At 38.2% G+C, this 22,280-nt stretch overlaps 1 protein-coding gene across 1 annotated transcript; it reads right to left on the bottom strand.

The window, feature by feature from the left end:
• Window positions 1–1,834: 1,834 nt before the first annotated feature.
• On the bottom strand, window positions 1,835–8,006 carry LOC112202534 (ABC transporter C family member 3-like). Its single transcript, XM_024343543.2, is given in 11 exon segments — window positions 1,835–2,185; window positions 2,279–2,518; window positions 2,633–2,696; window positions 2,805–3,110; window positions 3,207–3,424; window positions 3,536–3,830; window positions 4,219–4,383; window positions 4,543–5,190; window positions 5,291–5,377; window positions 5,551–6,255; window positions 6,258–8,006. Coding segments are annotated over 11 exon segments (4,527 nt in total). The 5' UTR covers window positions 7,950–8,006; the 3' UTR covers window positions 1,835–2,078.
• Window positions 8,007–22,280: the final 14,274 nt, after the last annotated feature.

Raw genomic sequence — 22,280 nt, 5'->3', positions numbered from 1 at the left:
TTTGAATAAAATTTCGATTCTTATAAGTTGTGATTCTATGTTGCTTTTGTGAGTTTGTTCAATTGGTTTTGCTTGATTGATATCTTTTACATGTTTATCTTATTTGGGTCGACACTTATAGGATTTGCATGTAATTGATTTAGGTAAACAATTCACCTAATAGTTTTGTAAACTTAAATCATAAGTAGTAAAGGCTTTGGACAAAAGTCGAAACAAATTGAAGAGGATTGCAAGTAAATGAACTTATTCATAATAGGTTGTGCACTCAAGTTGACATCCTTTCTTTGTTCTTAATGCGTTGAACTGTTTTGATTAGCTAACTTTTTAGACTTTGATTGCATATTTGGTAGGATTAATTTAGGTGTTTTCACTTAGATTAATTAAATAAGGAAAGTAAAATATGGGAAATCGTTTGCTTTTAACGTTTCACATGGTCAACTTCTCGCTCATGACTTAGATGATCAACTATAGGACTTGTAATTAAATTTGATCATATGAATTTGGTTTTAATCTTTGTACCTAACGTCCACCCTATCTTGTATATGTATTTTATATTTTTATTTTATTTCTTTTCAATTTTCAAACTCCTAATCCTAAAACCCCCTTTGTTGCGTTTTCTTGTACATATTCTTTATTTTATTTTTGTAAATTACAATTTATACTTTTATTAATTATTTATTTGTTTTACAATTACATGTGTACCCTCAATTCCCGGTTAGAACGATCTCTATTTACCATATACTAACGATGACATTTTTTAGGATTAAATTGCGCGCTTACTTTTAGCGTATCAATGAGTGGACCAGTATTCACGTAGTCTTGCTTAGTAAAACAGCGTAATTAAAAGAAGAGATATCTAGAAGTTGCAGGAGCTCCATTATTGAGACATGTAGTCAGCTAGTCAGGGAATGGCTTCAACTACTCTTCTCATTCCTACTGTCCGAAAATTGCAGGCACATTTCTATCTTCTATAGGCTTACCAATTCAAAATTCATTAATTGATAATAGGATGGTAAATACAGATAATGGCTCACCTAAGATCAAAGACTTTTTTTTTATGCCATGGCTAGTTACTGAGCAAGTGAGCAATGAGCAGCGTGCTGCAACTCTTAAATTTTTTTTTTTAAATGAATAATAATAATAATAATAATAAATTCAAGCATATTGATTTTGGAATGCGGCAAGCTGATCGAGGAATAGATTTTTAGAACTCGGAGTTGGTCACCGTCGAATTTTAAGTGCAAAATCCCAAGTTCCCAACTCCCAAGACAATATGATCTTTCGTCTATTTATCTGGAAATGCAGGTGCAAGCTGATACTTGATACTGATTCTAGTGTCAACTCAAGTGTCGTCAAATAGACCTCAGATTGTTTGGAAACTACCAAATATGTCTCATAGAATCATTTATTGAAGTTGATTGTGCAAATGTAGGGGATATTGTAGTGAGTACTGATTTTGTTTCACTTGAGTATTCACAGGAAGCTCAACATGGCTGCGGATTTGTTTGAGGGAATCATTGGTGGTACAGCTCCAGGTTTTTGTTGTTAGTTAGTCATTACAGCCGGAAAAAAAAAAGAACATAAAAACGTTCCAAATCATTTCAGGAAAGAACAGGACTGGATCAAGCAAATAGGGAGCATGTCATAGTAAGTTATTACGCCACTCACTATAATTTAACCTATTGACATTAGTCATTCATTTGTAGCTGAGACTAATTGTTGTATGGTAAAAGACAAGATTAATCTTTTTTTTTTTTTTTGTTGGTTAGAAATGATTTATTTGCTTCATATGAATCATGACATAAGCAAGAAGCATTATCCCAGTAAACTACAGTAAAGAAACTGAATGCTGGTGAGTTACAACCAGACATTTAGACTCCATTATTTCAACCATTAAATATCACGGCTTGATGAAATTCACATGATCATCAAATTTCTTGAATGTACTAAAGCATCAAACATTCAAACATATTCCCTAAAATACAGTACAAACTGCAGCTTCTGTGGCTGTGGTTAAGCACAAGCCTGAATAAGAATATAGTCACCACTACTTTTCGTAATCATCGTCTGTCAAATTACTAAAGAGTGGAATTCGATCTCACTGTGTACTCCGCTACAAGTTGGGCAAAAGCTGATGACTTGTTTTCTAGCAATCTTGCAGGAGAATCACATTCCTCAAGAAGCCCTGAAACAGAAACAAGGACAAATTTGAAAAAAAAATGAGTGTCAATGGTAACTATTAGGAAGTCAAAAGGATTGATCATATGGCAATACTAACCATTACTTAGAAGAAGAACCATGTCACTGTCAAGAACAGAAGATATTCTGTGCGCAATAGTAATGACGGTACAGTCTGAGAAGTGATGCCGAAGGGTCTGCTGAATCAGATTATCTGTAGCAGTATCAACAGATGCTGTAGCTTCATCAAGCACCAGGACCTTACTTTTCTTGAGGAGCACACGGCCCAGGCAAACGAGCTGCCTCTGACCCATACTCCAGTTCTCTCCATTTTCGCCAACTGCAGCAACCACATGAACATGAACAAAAGCATTTCTATTACCTAAGTTTTGGAATCAAATGCATCATATATTGCCTCTATGTTGGAATAGAGCCATAGAAGTATAGAACTAACCTGCAGAATCCAGCTTCCCTTCTTTCTTCCTAACTTCATCTCCAAGTTGGCACTTATCCAAGGCCTAAAAAAATTAACAGATATTTTTAGGTACTAGTGCCACGAGGTACCAGTATGAACAACATATAAAAAGAAGCAGCTTCCTATCATCCTCGTCCGAAAATCAACTGACCTCCCAAATTTGTTCATCTTTGTACTCTTCAAGTGGGTCCAGATTGCTTCTTACAGTTCCCTCAAACATGGTTGGGTCCTGAGGGATAATGCTTAGATTAGACCGCAGATCATGCAATCCAATAGAAGAGATATCGATGCCATCTATCAAAATCCGGCCAGCATCAGGATCGACGATTCGGAAAAGAGTTTGTATAAGAGTTGACTTTCCACTGCCAGTTCTCCCCACAATCCCAGTTTTCATTCCTCCAGGAATGGTACATGTGAGACCCCGCAACACAAGTGGCAAGTGTGGAGCATACCGCACCTATGTACATAAACATGGCATAAGATTCAGACATGAACGACTCTATATTTATTTCAAGAATATGGCCTGAATCTAGTAAACAAGAATATCAAGTACCTGCAGATCATGCATATCAACTTTTCCTCGTGATGGCCAGGAATGATCTGGTCTATTAGATTCAATTACCAGAGGAGGCTCACTTGGTATACTAGTAGTATATTGTAGTATTCTCTCCACTGATATTATCTTGTTCTCCATATTGCAAAGATTCCATATAAGCATAGTTTGTAAAGTGTTTAGGGTAAGTCCATATGTGACGGCTAAACCCGCAATGCCTTCATGGTAAAGAAAAATGCAAAACAAATAAGAGGTGGAGAATGTCTAGATGTCTTATACAATAGTATCCAAACTAAAAATTAATAATAATCCAGATGGTTATCACTTGCCTGGATCTATCACTCCTTCTGGAACAGACATCAAGAAAACTAAAAACAATGCAAATGTAATGGATGACAAAATATCCAAGCGAAAGCATAGCCATTGCATTGCACAAATAGTGTAGAAATTTGGCCGACCATATCCATCTATCAGTTCCATGTTGATATCTTGGAATCTAGATCCTTGGTCAAAGCTCCTAATAGTAGTTGATCCTGAAATTGTTTCGGCACAATGTTGTATCACAGGAGCTTTGCGTACTCCAATCAATCTTGATAGTTCTCGTGCTGAAGGTAGATAATATTGCTGCAGGAATATAAGTTTGTGAGGGTTTTTTTTTTTTTTTTCATAATTAATACAATTACTAAATCTTCCAGGTTGCAGTTGCAGTTAAATGGAATTTTGATGGGATAAAAATTGACAATATTCTCTCTGTTCAGTCATTTAAGTAGCTCTCAAGAGAGGGAGGAAGTTTCCGATATTATTAATTTATCAAACAGAACATTTCAGTTGCTAAGGCAGCCAGCTAGGGAATGTCTAGGCCTGAACTGAGAATTAGGGAGCATGTACAAACCATGAACAATGATAATGCAGCCCTAACTTGAGATTATTAGTTCCATATTAGATTTCATGTGACATATAAATCAGCAGGACACACCAAGTAACAGAATTCTGACAAAGTCAGAAGTATTACCTGATACCAAACACAGGCTGTAATCACAGGTATAAATATGATGGAAACCTGCCATGCCACCTGAGACATCACTGCAATAATTCCTAAAAGCCGTATCATTGTGAAGGCAAAGGAGGCAACTTGATTTGATATGTTCATATCCAATGCATTTTGGTCTGTAGAAGCCTGCAAGAAAATTGTAACAGTCAGTATAGTCATCAGAAGGGCATGGAAACAGGGTTAAAAAAAAAAAAAAAATGTATATAAAAATTAATAAAAAGCAGAACACAAGGTTCATCTGATTCCTTTTTGCATCAGCCAATATTGTAAATATCTTTTGCTTACTCTGTTTAAGATTCTTCCACTTGGAGTGGCATCGAAGAATGACATGGGAGCACGGAAAATGCACAAGTGCATTTTATGGAAGAGTATAGTGGCTGTCTTGTACCCTGCCGTTACAAGAAGCAGAGCTCTGAAAAGGACACATAAAGAACTTCCAACAGCCAAAGCCACATAGACAAGTATAAGCATAGAGCTTGTAACAGGAGGTTTCACGTCCGCTGACACAGGAGTAGCCCAAGCCATCCAGTAATTGCTTCCAATTTGAAGAAGTTGAAAAAGAGTATACGCAAGCAATATAAAAGGCACAAAAGCACCTCCGTACGCTGTGGTAATGTATTTCCAGTACACTGAGAACCCAACCTTACCTTTCTCTCTCTCTTCTTCTTGAACAAGCTGCCCTTTTGGCACACCTAAATCATCTATTTTACAATCCTCAACATCGTTGTTGTCTACTTCTTTGACAGCCCCATTAGTACTAGTCGAATTGTTATCTTCCTCGCTGATGCTTGTTTTTTCACCTGGCCCTACCCCAACAGAATCAAGCTCAGACAAAGCTTCATTGTGTGCTCCCACAAGATCTTTAAAATCAGTTCCTGAATACATAATGTCATTGAACTTTCCGGCTTGAGTGATCCTTCCATCTTTCATGACCTAATAACAAGGAATAAGTTTGAGTAGACAGAAACCGAACAGAGAATAACACATCTAATTACCAGTTGAAATCCCAACAAAAAACTAGAAAATTTCTCACCAAGATAATATCAGCAGCAGGTAAGAACTCCACTTGATGAGTGACATAGATTACTGTTTTGGAACTCAAGAGGGCCATCAAACATTCCTGCAATGCAAATAGCAAGTAAATTTTTCATTGTGAAGGTCCAACTCTTTCAAATTTTTTAAAGAAGCATTTATAGCTTGAGCTGCATAAGTCAGTAGTTCTAGGGAGTGAACAATTTTGAAGGCTCAATTTAGATTGAATGTAATGGCACTAGAATAGACAAAGTGAAATACCTTGAAAAGGTGGGATCCTGTATGAGCATCAACAGCACTAAAAGGATCATCAAACAGATAGATATCAGCATCTTGGTACAGAGCTCGCGCAATTTGTATTCTTTGCTTCTGCCCTCCACTTAAATTGATTCCCCTCTCCCCTATAATGGTCTGGTCACCAAATGGTAGAATTTCCAGGTCCTTCTTCAACGAACATGCTTCGAGAACCCCCTCATACCTTTCTCTGTCCATCACTTTACCAAACAATATGTTTTCTTCTATCTTGCCACTCTGTATCCACGGTGACTGAGAAACATAAGCCTTTGTCCCACACAACTTAAGAAGACCAGATATCTTGGGCACTTCTCCCAGAATACAAGAAAGTAAGGTTGACTTGCCTGAGCCAACAGTACCACAAACAGCAACCCTCATACCATGGCTAATTTTGAGATTTATATCCTTCAATGTGGGGTTAGGTGAAGATATATCCCAAGAGAAATTTGCATCTACTATCTCAATTGCAGTATCAGAACTACCTCTAGGAAGGTTCTCTATAACATCAGGCTTCAACTCATCAAGAGAAAGGAATGATGAAATTCTTTCAAGGGATACCTTTGTCTGTGCTATCATTGATATTGTTTGCGGAAGAGAGTAGATGGGCTCTTGAAGAATTCTGAAAGTTGCAAGCACAGATAAGATCTTCCCCGATTCCAGAGGGATCTCGAAAAAAGCATGCAAGCAACAAAGGTGACCACAGACACAAATGTAGGGGCAGCCCAGAAGACAAATGAGGTCATGGCCGACGTGTAAAGAAACTTTTGTAACCATTCTGTCTCAATCTTCCTGAGGTCATTAATTTTAGACAAAAACTTCATCTCCCATGCTTGAAGCTTGAGAATCCGCATGTTCCTTAAAATCTCAGATGTCGCCTTCATCCTTCCATCCTTTGACTCCATTAGTTTCTTTTGAAACTTCTCTTGCCATTTTCGGAAAGGAACATTTGCCAACATAACCATTACAGTTGCAACAAAAGTTGCAATTGCACCAAGACCAAGATTTTTATACAAAATAAAAAGGGCCAAAGCAACTTGTAGAATGATGGTCCATGGTTCATGCATGTACCAAGTGAATTCACCAACCCTCTCAGCATCAACAGTCATAAAATTGATAATCTCACCACTAGTGTGGCACTGCTTGGACTGGCAGGACAGGTTTAAACCCTTATTATAGATCATGGCAACCAGTACAGCTCTTATTCTTACTCCTATCTGCTGCCCCCTGAAGAGCCAGTGCCTGTGACAGAGGCACTCCACAACCTTCGCCCCCAAAAATGCAGAAACTAAAGCATAGCCCTCATTTCTGAACTCACGTCGCCCATAGAGGTATTGCACAAAGGTGTCGATTAGATATGGGCCGACATAAGAAGCCATTGTGGAAAGCAGTGCAAACAAAGCTGTCCAAAGAATCTCTCTCCAGGCCAAGACGATTAATGCCTTCACCAGATGAAGTGTGGTAACTCTGCTAAGAGTACCACACTCTGACTCCAGCTTATTTCTAAAAATTGGAAGGGACCCAACTACACTATCAACCTTGTCTAGTCCAGGAACATCTTCAAGGTTTAATGTTTTCTTGTTGCCAACAGCGATTAAAGGACTCATCCAAGAAAAAGTGAGGATGCTGAAAAATCCAGCATTTGAATAAGGGGTTTTCACAGTTTCAACCCCTTTGGACTTATTTGATTCTGCAGTGTTACCTATACTAGAATTTGTTGTGCCACTCAAAAGGGGTTCCTCAAGAAGGGTATCTCTACCCTCTTTCGTCCCAATAAACCCCACATATATAAAGAACAAAGCAGAGATAAGGAAGGCAGCATCAGAAACTAAGGATTGAACGGGTAACGAAACGTGTTTTTGGTAAAGAAAAATGTCTACGAAAAAGCAATAGCATGAAAGAGAGAAGTAGAAACCCCACCAGACTCTGAGTAAGTATGGGAACTTTGATTCACCAGAATTAGAGAATTGGGTATGCAAGTAAACAAAAACTGCACCCCAACTAAGTGTTCTAATTGCTAAATCAAAAAGGGTCACTAGCTTTTCTTCAGACCAACCATATCTAGACCAGGAAAAGTAGTTGAATAAACAAAAGCCAACACTAACTGCAGAAACACCAAGACAACAGATTAAAGTGGGCTTAAAGTGCAAAGGTTCAGTTTTCCTAAACCCCTCTTTTGGGTCACCTCCTCTTTCACCCCCCTTGAATTTCTTCCACACCCAGGAGACAAGCAACACAAATAACAGAAGCAGATGTAATGAGCCAGAAAACCCACGAATGAAAATGGGTTTAAGAAGGAAATCGGTACCTGAATACATGAATGAGAAAAAGGCAGAGACGGCGTGTATTGATGGATCAAACAGCTCCATGGTTTGTGTTAAAACTTCAAAATGAATGATTAGTGTGTGGCTTTTATAAGTGAACTGAGAAATGACTACAAGAGAGAGAGTTGAATAAATGCGTTTATGTAGTCCAAAAGTCTCATGCTGTTTCCTCCTTTCCTTGGATAACGTAGTGCGCAAGATTCACGTGACGACAGCAAATCTACTCCTATGGCATCAATCCAGAGAAAATGTGAAGTTAATCATACTGATGCACTGTTTTTAATTTTTATCCAAGGAGATCTTCTATTTTAATTTTATAGTGCTAGTAAAAAAATTTCTCCTGCATTAAATTTGATTCCAATTCATATATTTGATTCTGATAATAGGTTGTCCGTTGTCCTATTGTAAACCCCTGATAATCGACACATAAGACCTGCTTCCCTCCTCCTGCCCAAAAATTCAACATAAAATCCACTAATTTAGTTGGCCGGGAAGTTTCCAATCATATGTTTTGACTAAGAGTAGTGTGACTAGACTTGAATAGTGTCGCCGAAAGATCTCACTTGGCCGCCAAACAAGAACCGAACATGGAGTTTTTTTTTTGGGAAATGATCATTTACCCAATTTCAGCTTAAAAATTGCCCACTTGCTCCACTAACAATTTTTTAACCCTATTTACCCAAAACACTCTAAGGGATTATTTCCATAATACCCAATTAATTCTTTTTTTATTCTTTTTATTTATTTTTGAGACTTTTTGCCCTCTCCTTCTTTCTCACTTAGAGAGAAAAGTCATCCTCCACCATGCTATCCTCCGGTGACCGGACTCCGGCAACCGATGATCGGAATCCGGCGACCGGTGACCTGAATCCCGAATCCGACTACCGGATTGGTGACCGGATTCCGACGTCTGATTTTATTACCCCCCAATAATATCCAGTAATCATATTATTGCCCCCCCCAATAAACTTGTTATCGGGGATCAATAATTAGTGAAAAATGAAGATGTTTTGAAATTTGAAAGATTTCGGAGGTTTATCTAAATAAATAATTTTATTATTGCCCCCCGATAATCTTATTATTGCCCTAATAAACATTTTATTGCCCCTCAGTTATCTTATTATTGCCCTCCAATACTCATATTATTGCCCCAATAATCATATTATTACCCTCCAATAATCATATTATTGTCCTCAAGTGAACCAAAATGAATACACTACAGACATAATTGATCAATTTATATGTTCAACTGTAAACGTTCACTTTTTTTTCCTTCCCCATTCTCGGAGCTCTTCCCATCAAAATCAGAAGACCAAAAAAAAAAAAAAACCATCAGAATTTTTCTCCGGCCACCCACGCTTCCCCTGTGGACACCTGTGCTCCTCCAGCCCGATTCCGGCACGATTCCTACCGGACTACCTTCGTCTTCTCCAGTCGCTCACCTGCAGCCCATCTCCAATCGGTCCCAGCCCCAACGTAGCAACACCCCTGCTTGCTCGTCCGTACCGGCCTCATCCATGCCTGCAGGTGCCCCACGCCGGCACTCTCCACCATCACAGCCGCCATCTCTCAACGTCTCCATATCAGAGGAAACCGAGAAAACCTCTGCAACGATCGAACGTTGGGTGCAGCTGAGGGATCCATGGACCTGATGACGCTCTGTTTGTTCAGCAAATCCAGCTGCTCCACCGAGATCCGACATCCTCATCTGCACCACCGGCGAGTTCACCACCACCTTCAACAACTGGCTCCGGCTCAGCCTGGACAATACCTCCACATCACTGGTGCTGCAGAAGCTGCGTTTTAGGACGGGCAGGGAGTCGGCGGAGTCAGAGGTGACGATGGGCATGGCATGGAGTGTGATGCCCCGGAAATTTGTATTTATTTTCTGAGGAATTTCCGGAATCTAATTTATGGTTGTTGGACTGTTTCGTGGCTCGTGGACGAAGCGGAAGTGTTTTGGACGAATTAATTATTTGGAAAGTATGACTTTAGGAGGGCTTCAAGGTTGACTTTTTATATGTTGGGATTCTCCAAAAATGTCCTTCATGAAAGTCGTAGAGCGCGTCGATACGAGTTCGTAGACATGTGGTTTGCATCAATCGGAGTTCGTATGAGAAAGTTATGGCCATTGGATGGAATTTCCATTTTGGTATAAATAGAAGTTTCTCAAGTTGGAAACTTACTATTTTCATTATTTCCTTTTCCAGAAAGCTTTCTTCTCTCTCTCTTTTCTCTCGGCTGCACTTCAGTATCGAAGAAATCCGACTGACCCGACCAGGACCCGGCTTTTCCGGCGAACTGCGGCGGTCTCCGGCGACAAAACTTTCCAGATTGGATCGTCTCCTCCGTCTGGTCGTCCCTGTGGTGTCCTCTAGCACCGATTCTTGATGGTTGCTGCGGTAGAAGGCGGCGCAGTTAGGTGTTTTCGGACCCGATCGGTTCTCCGATCTCCAACGTCAGCGGGGCTTCAAGTTGAGCTTGGGGAGCTCAGAGCAGCCTCCTTGATTGATCCTTGGTGGTTGTTTGGATCGATTCACGTAAAACTTGGCTCAACTCAGATTGGATTACTGGTCACGGCTTGTGAGGTAGTTTTCGACCCTTTATGCTTGTTTTCTGACTTCGAGCTAGTTATGAGAATTCACAAGCATGCTTAGATGAAGCTTTTTGATGTTGGGAGTTTTGTGAAATATTGAGTTTTTGGCCGGCGGCGGTGTTCTGGCCACTTAAGAAACTGTTTTTGGTATTATATATGTTCTACTCGTTGATACGAGCGTTTTGATATATAATATGCAAATTTTGGAGTTCGTATGAAATTGTTATGATTTTTACAATTTCATACCGATCGATTTATTTAATCCGTGAGGATTCGAGCGTCCGATCGACTTGTGGTTTGGTCACATCGATCGTGGACGTATTCCGGAGACTTTGGGAGGTCTCGGATGTGGTTTTGCCTCTATTGGCGCCACTTTGGGGATTTTAGTTCAAAACAGGGGTTTCGAACTTAAATCAAATGTGAATCGTCACTAAGTTGGAACCGTATGTGATTAGGTACTTGATGAAGTATTCTGGATGGTTATTTTGTGGATTGGCGGCTTTGTGCTTTATTGAAGATGCAGCGGGATTTCGAGGTGAGTAATCTCACAAGGTTCATTAACGAACAGATTACCTTTATCGTTTGGTGAGTAAATCTCACGATATTTGTTATGAGTAGGATCGATATGTGTTATGAGTAGGATCGATATGTGTTATGAGCAGGATCGATATTTGTTATGAGCAGGATCGATATTTGTTATGAATATGATCGATATTTGTTATGAGCATGATTACCCTATTGTCTTAGAGTTATTAGGTTAACTACGACTATAGTTGGTATTAGTGGCATTTATGAGTGGATGACTATGTGTGTCTATATATATATTATGGGATATATATATATATACATATATATTCATGTATTAGTGACTTCGTGGTGAATCTTTGTGATGATTGTCATGTAAAGCTTGTGTAGGAATATTTGTGTAATGAATCGATGACATCAGTATGATGAATCTTTGTGATGATTGTCATGTAAAGCTTGTGTAGGAATATCTGTGTGATGAATCGATGACATCAGTATGATGAATCTTTGTGATGATTGTCATGTAAAGCTTGTGTAGGAATATTAGTAGGATGGTTGATATCTGTGTGATGACTAGCCATGAATCTAGGTGATGATCGCTATCTGTGTGATGATTGGCAATACTTGTGTGAATCTATGTGATGACCAGCAATATCTATGTGATGATTAGTAGGATGATTGCTATCTACGTGATGACCTGCAAAATCTATGTGATGATCGCTATATGTGTGATGATTGGCGATATCTTCGTGAATCTATGTGATGATCCTTGAAATCTCTGTGATGATTAGTAGGATGATTGCTATCTACGTGATGACCGACAAAATCTATGTGATGATCGCTATCTATGTGATGATTGGCGATATCTTCGTGAATCTATGTGATGATCCTTGAAATCTATGTGATGATCAGTAGGATGATGAATATCTGGGTGATGACCGGTGGAATCTGTGAGATGATCAGTGTGATAATCGAGAAGACTGCTGTGATGGTTGGGGCTACCTACAGACGTCAGAGTGTGGGACTTCGATGACTACTTTGACTTGAATTGCTTGACTTAATGTGACATCCTGAACTAAATTATATGTAGGGGTTACTATTAATTGTTTTGCTTGTTTTGATATGTGATTGCCTTGTTTCTCCTTGATTGTATTGATTGATGGTTTGATTTACATTAAGAGCCATAGTGGTGATGAATTGTACTCTAGGGTGATGATAGGAAGGTGATTCATTGTTTTTCACCTTGATGTCATGTTGATGACAAAAAGGCTCCTAGTGGGGAGGGAATGAGCGTGGTTTGGGATTCGCCGTAGGGCGTTAGAATGACATCAAACATTTCTTGAGAAACTCTTGTTTGATTGAATTTGTGTAATGGGACGCTAGTTGAGAATCTAAACATAAGGCTGTAGTCACCAGTTGACTTATGTAGACACGATATGAAAAATTATGGAATTGATGGACGTAGGTGCGAGCTGTGTGTATATCGTGTTTAGGTTGAGGTGACTTAAGAAATGTGTTTTGCTTTGTGGTTTTGAGTTACTCATACGAGCTTCATAAGCTTACCGGGTTTGTTGTGTGGCAACCCGGTGCACTATTCAATGGAATGGTGTAGGGGTTAATCCTGCAGGTCAGGGAAATCGTGGCTGAAGCTGAGGTGGCGCCTGTGCAGCTTTACGGTAGGAAGCTATCTTTGTGACTTTACTTTACCGTTGATAAGGACTTCCGTTGTATAGTTACTCTGAGCTGCATTTACGTTTTATTTTGTTGTTGGCAATTTAATTCATAAGCTTGTGTAATATATAACTCTATGGAGTGAGTGTATATTAACTTTGAGGGTTCAGGGCATCAGTATGTACTTGGGTTAAAGGGAAAAAAATTCCAGGTATTTGGTATTGATGACTGAACGTTTCACGCATGTATAATTATGGGATTATATATATCAATTTTCGTGTGTGTAAAATCAGGGGTGTGAGATGGAGGGCCGCGACCTGAGGCTGGAGGAATCTAATATAGCCGTTCCGGTCCCGTCAGAGCCGAGAGAGAGAGAGAGAGAGAGAGAGAGAGAGAGAGAGAGAGAGAGAGATGATGAGTTTTAATTTGTTTAATGGGGGCAAAACCGTCAATAGTTGTTAGATTGGGTAAATGGGTTAAAAAAACTCTTAGTGGAATTAATGGGCAATTTTTAAGCTGAAATTGGGTAAGTGGTCACGGCCCCTTTTTTTTTTTTTTTTTTAGAAGAAAAAATACATTAAAGCTTAAAGAGTAATTTGATCTATATACACATTCCTTTTTTTATTAATGCACACCCCATAATTTTTTTTTGACAGTTTTTTCCTCATTTTCCCTTTCCTACCATTCCTTTTTCTCCCTTGTCTCTATCCCCGACTGCATTTGTTGTCAACAACATCTCTCTCTCTCTCTCGTCGAACCTTTAAAGTTTAAACATCAAAGGTCACACCTTAATAATAGAAGAACGGAAAAGGTAAGGCCTTGGCAACATGTGCGGTTGGGGAGAGAGGTAAGGGAGAAAAAGAAAGGGTAGGAAAGGAAAAATGGAAAAAAAAAAATATTGGGTGTGTATTGATAAAAAGGGGATATGTATATAGAATTGCTCGACCTTAAAACCTCTTACAACACCATTACCGCTAATGTCAAAAACAAAAATAGAAGAGACTGAAAGAGGGAGCTCATTTCGCCAAATACGCAACTCAGGATAGAGGCCCTGTGCAGTAATTACATCGGTAAGAAAATTCACCTCACAAGGGATGTGAGTGAAGGAAATAGACTAAAAAGAATCAGCAAGATGCTGAATGTCTTTAACCAGCATCTTGATTTTTCAAGGAGGGTCGCAAAGCTTGTTGATACAATCAATAACAAATTTGGAATCGCCTTCCACCAACAATCTATTACAGTTGCATTGTAGTGCATGGATTAAACCACACTACATTCTACTACTTTAACGGTAGTCTTCCAATGTGATGCCCCGGAAATTCGTATTTATTTTCTGAGGATTTTTTGAAATCTAATTTATGGTTCTTGGATGGTTTCGTGGCTCGTGGATGGAGAGAAAGTGTTTAGGATGAATTTTTTTTCAAAAAGTGTGGATTTAGGGGGGCGAGGGGGTTCAAGGTTGACCTTTTATACATTGAGATTCTCCAGAAACTTTTTTCATGAAACTTGTAGAGCGCGTCGACACGAGTTCGTGGATATGTGGAACGCGGAAATCGGAGTTCGTATGAGAAAGTTATGAGCATTTGAAAATTTGGAAAGTTACTATATATAGGGGTTTCTGTTTTTGGAAGGTTACTATTTTCATTTGGCAAGTTTCCATTTCCAGAAACTCTCCGTTCTCTCTCCTGATTTTAGACTGACCCGACCTGGATCCGGTCAATCCGACCCGACTTTTCCAGCGAGCTCCGGCGGTCTCCCACGGCGAAACTTTCCAAATCGACTAGCCTCCTTGTTCCCCTCCTCCCTGTGGTGGACTCTAACGTCGATTCTCCTCCACAGCGGCGCTGCAAGGCGGCACAGATTGAGGTATTCGAACCAGACTGGAAATCCTTGCTCCGGCGACGTCATGGCTTCAAGTTTTCTTGGTTGAGTTCCTAAGAGCCTCCTTGATCGATCTGTAGTGTTTGTTTGGATCGATTCACGTCGGAATCGGATCAAGTCAAGGTGAACAGTTCAAGGTGGCTTATGGCTACGATAGGCGGTGATCTAGGCTGAGTTGGCTTGAACCCCAGGTATTAAAGTTGATTTATTTGGTGTTCTTGACATTTTGGACGGTTGGATTAATCTAGTTTTGAGTTTTGGCCGGTGGTGGTTGTGGTGGTTGCACCACTGACTGTGGCGGCCTTCAGGCCATGTAATGGATAGTTTCTGGTTTTATATATCATCTACTCGTCGATACGAGCGTTTTGATATATAATATATAATTTTTGGAGATCGAATGAATATGTTGTGAGTTTTACGGTTTCGGACCATTCGATGATTCGATCCGTGAGGATTTGAGTTTCCGATCAACTTGTGCTTTTGACATATCGATCGTTGAAGTATTCCAGAGATATCGGGTGGTCTCAGATGTGGTTTTGCCTCGATTGGCGCCACTTTGGAGATTTTAGTTCAAAACAGGGGTTTCGAACTTAAATCGTTTGTGAATTGTTACTAAGTTGAAACCGTGTGTGATTAGGTACTTGACGAAGTATTCTTGGACGTTGTTTTTTGGTTTGGCTGCTTTGTTCTATATTGAAGATGCAGCGGGAATTTCGAGGTGAGTAATCTCACAAGGTTCATTACGAACGGAATTACCTTTATCGTTTTGAGAGTTATTTAGTAACTGCAAACTATAGTTGGTATTAGTGGCATTCCTGAGTGAATGACCACGTATATATATATATATATATATATATATATATTTACGTGAAATATAAATGTGTGGGTAAGTTCATTCTTGTTTTGTGATGTGGATTTTCGGAAAACAATTATGGTGGGAAATAGTATTTCTATTGTTTTGAAAAGTGTTTGAGGATTTGGGGAGTTGCAGGTTATGATTTCTCCTTTTGGGTTGGGTAACATTTTCAGGTTCGGTATGACCATTTTAAATGTTTTAATCTGACGACTGGTGGTCTGAGGATTTGAGAGTCACAGTTTGTGATTTCTCCATTTGTTTTTATTGAACATTTTGGGTCCAGTGCGACTCGTTTGATGTTTTAATCTGAGGGTTAGGTTGGCCTAAGGATCCTGGGTTGCAGGTTGCATCCTCATGGCAATGTTATATCGTAAGGTTGAACCTTGGCCGGGTGACAGGTTACGATTCAGTTAGAGCTCTAGTCTGTCTGCCATCGTACCTCATGGATCTAAGTAGGTTACTTAAGACTCCTGGGTACATAATTTGTCCAAGTTGGACCATAGAATCATATTCTATTTGTTAGGTTAACGATAGATATGATTGACGTGTGTTGATGTTTTGTCCAGGTTGGACCGATTTGTTGTTTTGTCCAGGTTGGACCAATTTAATGTTTTGTCGAGGTTAGATCGATTTATCATATTTGAATTGTTAGGTTAACGATTTATATGATTTTGTCACGGTGTGAGTTTCATTGTTTTCTTTTGGGAAAAGAGTATTTTTTTGGGAAGCATGGTATGTTTTCCTTATTCTCGAGTTGAAAGGTTTTCCTCGTTTTGGTGTGAGTTGTGTGGTGTTTTTTTTGAGTTACTCATACGGGCTTGCAAAAGCTTACCGGTTTTGTTGTGTGACAACCCGGTGCACCATTCAAACGGTGTAGGGGTTAATCCAACAGGTCAGGGAAATCGTGGCTGAATCTGAGATAGCGTGCTAGCAGCTTTACGGTAGGAAGTCAATTTTGTGACTTTACCGTTATTATGACTTCTGCTTGTAGTGAGCTCTGAGGAGCATTTACTTATTATTTTGTTGTTGACAATTTAATTCGTAAGCTTGTGTAATATATAACTCTGTGGAGTGAGTATATATTAACTTTGAGGGTTCAGGGTATCAGTATGTACCTGGTTTAAAGGGAAAAAGTTTTCCAGGTATTTTATATTGATGGCTGAACGATCATGCATGTATAATTATGAGATTATATATCGATTTTTATTTGTGTTAAAAATCAGGGGCGTGACTTCCAAAGCCTTTTGGCTTCAACAATGATTGGATATCGAACATGTCTTCCATCTTCCAACAATGACAATCGTATAACCTATTATAACAAAGACTTGTGACTCAAACTGTAGAGGCTATCTCTACAGAGACCTCAATCATAAGGTTAATAGCGAAACATATCGAGATGCAAGAGAGAAGGTCACCAACCCAGAAGAATCTGCTATTGCAAAGAGCATCACCGTCAAAAGATTATTACAGCATTTATCGGTGTATTTTAATTTACCAAATTAATTTAATATTCTTAAGAATTGGTAAACAATACTAACCTCTACTACTATAAAGTGATGCCCTCTTTTGGTGTCAAAGACTTCACCAATTTTTGAAAGTTTCTATATCATCCAGGAAAATGCTTGAGACAACAAATATTTATACCAAAATTGAGTACCAAATGATGTGGCATACACCATTTCATCAATATCATTCCATAAATTTCAATTACTTGGATTTATTTATTTTCAATTTAAAAATAGAATGTTTTTGAGAAAATATTTTGTATATTATCAAAACCCTAATGTTTTATAAAAATCAAAGCAATTACAAATATAATTACACGGCTTGTCATGAAGAGCAACCAATATTATTCATTGGCTTCATCTTGCTCAAATGGGGAAAAGGATGAAGAATAAAACGGACAGGGAGACTATTGATTCTTATCCAATTCTTTATTTAAAGTCTATTATCCATCAGCATTTTTAATTTACAGACAAGCTAGTTGACCTCATCCCTGCTCAGTTCTATTTATCTAATGATGATCGGAATAAGCCATGGTTTCAAGGCCTCAACAACGTTGCAAAAGCTTTAGGTAAGAAACAAATAAAGAAAGACATTAAGAAAGCTCGCATAGATCAATTCAAAACTCAAACATCAAATACCCAGTTATAATCTTTCATGTGGGAATTGCTTTTTTTTTTTCTAATATATATTTTGATCTGGGCATCAAGGTTGCAGAGGGCCAGATTGCTAGAACAACTGCATCTATTCCCTTTCTAAATTAATTCAGTATTTTGTTTGCAAACAGTACACCAAGTAAAGGCCACTAATAATTTCCATACATAAAGTTCCAAACTGAACATTTTGGTACATGGACTTTTGAGCCCGACCCACTATGTAGACGTTGTCAATGACGCCGCTAAATATTACCTTGCAGAAAAGGGTAATTTGGTACTTTCACACTCTAATTCATTTTTTTTGGTAAAAAAAAGAAGGAAAAAAACAATAGAAGAAAGAGAACTGAGGGCATAATAGACATTTTGGTGTCAAATTAACGGCGTCAATGACGTCGTGTACTGATAATGGGTCGAGTTTCAGATTTCATGTACCGAAATGATTGGTTTGGAACTTTATGTATAAGAATTATTAGTGGCCTTTACTTGGTGTACTGTTTGTGAAATTTTCCCTTTGTTTAATTGTGACTTTTATTTAATACAAGTTTTCTTAATTCTTGAAAAAACATGAAATTTATTATATCCAACAAGGAAAACCATATCAACAGAAATCCCAAAGAAACAGATGATATGGCATGTGCCATGTCATTTGGTAAGTAATTTTGGTACAAAGTTTTGGGATCCCTAGCACTACTCTATTATCCATGATATAGACAAAAATTGACAAATGAAACATATGTAAAAAGATCATTGTGGTCAAATACAAAATGAAATAAGAAATTTAAAAAAAAATTAAAATGATAATCTGCAACAAACAAAAAGAAGTGCACGATGTGGATTCTATCCACGTTCTCATAACAGCAATTTGATTCAATTTCAACTCCTCCAAGACGCGAGAGTTTCATGCCTTCAGGGCTTCACCCACGTGTAGAAGTAGTTCGGCTTAAACTGCCTATCGCTTGCATACAAAGAGGCCATTGATGAGAGAAAAAGAACAAAGGTATGTGGATGTAGACTAAACTGATTTTATGGAGCTTCTTTTGACGATTTATCTCAAGAACTTTGAATGATCCCAACCCATGTTGGCTTAGGCATATGACTCTTTTCATATGTATTGCAATTCATTTTTGTATGTATGACTCTTTTTACTGAAATAGTTGGATTAATTTTGTCTTTCTTTCCAGGAATTTATTTAGTTGCAACTGTCATGACTGAATCGCACGAGAGAGTTAATTAATCAAAACATGTAGTACGTACTGCACCCGGTTGCTAATGTAAAAGTCCTTAGTAGTGGTAATTCCTTTCTTGAAAAGGTCTTTGACCCAAAGCATCAAAATGAGCCAAAATTATCTCACTTATCTCGGCAACATATTTTTATTCATACTAGCCTTATTTAAAGGGAAATGACTATTCTACCCTCAACCTGATTAATGAATTACATGCCATTGCCACTCTCTCAACTCTCATCTCTGTCTCTCTCTCTAGAAGGCTCCGACCCCTGGAACTCGATCATCGCTAGTGCAGCCACTGATTAAACGCATTTTTATGCATGTAATTGTATCTAAAACTCTATAATTAAGTTAATTTTCATGTTAATTATTATGTAATTAATCCATTTTAATTTATTTTGTAGTAAATAAGCGGAGTTGTAGATTTCGGTAGAAGTTGTGCAAAAATGGAGCTAATTGGAGTTATCGACAAAAAGGCAAAAAGTCAACAATGGTCAACCTGTCAAGGCAAGCAAATATGTGAAAATCATTGGTTTAAGGTTGGGGAAAGCAAAAGAAGAAGAGAAGAAAATGGAAGGAAAGAAGAAAAAGGGGGAGAGAAAAAAATTAATGATGGAGAATTGTTAATTAAACAAAATATTTAATTATTTTGTTTAATTAACTTAATTAACAAACATGGTGCTACACGTGTGTCAAAGGATTGAAATCAACTTGCTTAATTAGCCATCATCATCTGCACGTGCCCCTCTTTTTATTTCCTTTTTCTTTTATTTCTTCTTCTTTCTTTTCTCTTTGTCCACTCCCAAACATCAGCCACCCACATATGTAATCTCTCCTCTCTCACAAATACGGAAATACCAGAGGGGGAGACCTTTATTTTCTATTTTTTTTCCCTATTTCCCGACTATCGCAACACACCCACCGCCACTATTCCATTTTCTTCTCTCACCCATCACCTCACACTCTCTCCTCTTCCCATGTTCATTTTTAATTTCATCTTTTGGGATTGGACACTCAAGGCTTCAAGTGAATCATCATCAAGAGCACACATCCATTTGTAGGTAGTTGAGTGAAGAAATTACTTGGTTCATACTAGCCCATAACTAGAAGTGACCAAGCTAACTCTCATCTCTCTTCCTTATTATCTCTTTCATAACTTTTCTATGCTTTTAGTGATGTATTTGATAATGGGTTCTGAGTAGTTCGATTTGGGAGTTAGAGTTGTGAAACTCTAACTCATCTTGTAGAAATATTGATCGATGCTTTACTTTTAATAAATGCAATTTCCATTGTGTATGCTTTAAATCCGAATTTATTGGTCCTTAGAAGCATGTTTCTAGGCCTTGTCAACCTTTGAAATTATGTCATGGGAAATTGAGATGAATAGATTGATAAATTGATAACTTATTAGTCTTGTTGCATCAAGGATTTAAGTGTAGTGACTTTTGGCTAGCTTAATTGTAGCTAAGCTTGCTTGGGTCTCTATTATCTTACACTCCAGGACTCTAATTTTAGATATTGTGGACTTGACCGGCATAATGCCTAAATTAGAGAGTTGATTGTGGCCCTAACCGGCATAATCAATACACCAAAATGATAATTGGTTTAGTAGCCTTGATTGGTACTAGATACGGGACTTAACACAAATAGAAAATGCATGCATTTGTGAAATTGGAATCGATATTTGCAAGATAGTTAATTTGAAATCCGAATTTAATTTCTTTCTTGATAATTAGTTGTTTTCTTTTAGCCACTAACAACTTCCTCTAGATGCGACAGGGCCTCAGCGCCACCACTAGGAGAACGATGTCATTTTGGACACCGACCGCTCTAACCCCAAGCTCGATTGCAAAGACACTGGAAAATCATTGAGCGATTCACCCTCGATCAGCATCGAAATTGTGTCGTCATCATCAATGACTGAGTTTCACATATAGGCCAGCGGCGTGGCCGACATCAACGATGTTCTGATGACCGAGATCGACTGGCACAACGTTGATCTCTCTAGATCGCTAATTGCCTCCTCACTTCCTCTCACCTCATTCGCACCGTACGCTACTCTCTCTCTCTCTCTCTCTCTCTCTCTCTCTCTCTCTCTCTCTCTCTCTCTCCAGTACGCTAAAAACAAGCGCGCAATTTAACCCTGCAAATGTAGTTGTTAGTATAGAATAAGGAGAGATCGTTCAAGCCGAAGATTGAGGGTACACCTGTAATTGCATAAAAAAATAAAGAATTAAAATAAGTATAAAATATTATTTACAAAAATAAAACAAAGAATAAAAATATATTCAAGTAAACACAAATAGGAGGTTTTGGAATTTTTAAATTAAAAATTAAAAGAAACTGAATAAATGTAAAATACATATACAAGGGTGGAACGCAAGGAACAAAGATCAAAATCACAATCATATGAATGAAATCCAAATACAATTCCTATAGTTGATTTTCTATTTCCGTTTTTTTACTTTCCTTGAGTATTTAATCTAAGTGAAAGCACATAAATTAATCCTATTAAACATGCAATCATAGTCTAGAAAGCTAGCTACTCAAGAACACATTCAATGCATGAAGAATAAAGAAAGGATGTCAACCAAAGTGCACAACCTAGTATGAAAAAGTTCATCTATTTGCAATCCTCCTTAATTGGTTTCGACTTTTGTCCAAAGCCTTTACTACTTATGAAATAGGTTCACAAAACTATTAGTTGAATTGTTTACCTAAATCTAGCTCCAATTACATGCATATATCCTAAGTTCGCCACCAAAGAACACATACATATAAAAATTTTCTATAATCCAAAATCAATTAATCAATCTCACATAAGCAACATAGAAATCAACACATAGAAATCGCAACTTTCTTTCAAAACATATAAACTAGTTTTAAACTTTGCCTTTAACGTCATGTTAACTAGAATCCATAACTCTACGAATCAAACAAAAGAAAGTTTGAAATACACCGTGAAAGATGAATGACAAAGCCTTGAGATGAAGAACTTGAAGAACCTTGAAAGCAAGCAATCTTCTAGGGACGACACAAGGCTGGATGGCGACTAGGATCTTGATATATTGCATGACTTCTACTCCTCCTTGGTTGAGATGCAGACCTTCTGAAGACTAGAGAATGGAGAGAATTTTTGGTGTTTAGAATTATGGGATAAGTGGTGTGTAAAGTGGTGTGGTGAATGAAACGTCCCAATGATGCTCTTATTTATAGGAGGATGGAAACTTGGTCCCCAAGCCTTCAAGATTGATCCACACTACATTAGCCAATCAGATAATTCCACATCATCCTTCCTATGTCATTCAACCAATAAGAAGCCTTCAAATTAGCACCTTGATTCTAGGGAGATTATTTTTGCATTAATTACATGATTATCTTTTGATTTATCTCCTTAATTTAGGCCAAGGATGGAGTGTGGAGCTCAAGGTATGTATCTGGACCTGTTTTCAACCTTTTTGT

This window comes from Rosa chinensis, chromosome 5, assembly GCF_002994745.2.
Source record: "Rosa chinensis cultivar Old Blush chromosome 5, RchiOBHm-V2, whole genome shotgun sequence".
NCBI classification, from domain to species: domain Eukaryota; kingdom Viridiplantae; phylum Streptophyta; class Magnoliopsida; order Rosales; family Rosaceae; genus Rosa; species Rosa chinensis.
The sequence above is the reverse complement of the archived record's forward strand: the minus strand, read 5'-3'. Positions and strand labels throughout refer to the sequence as shown.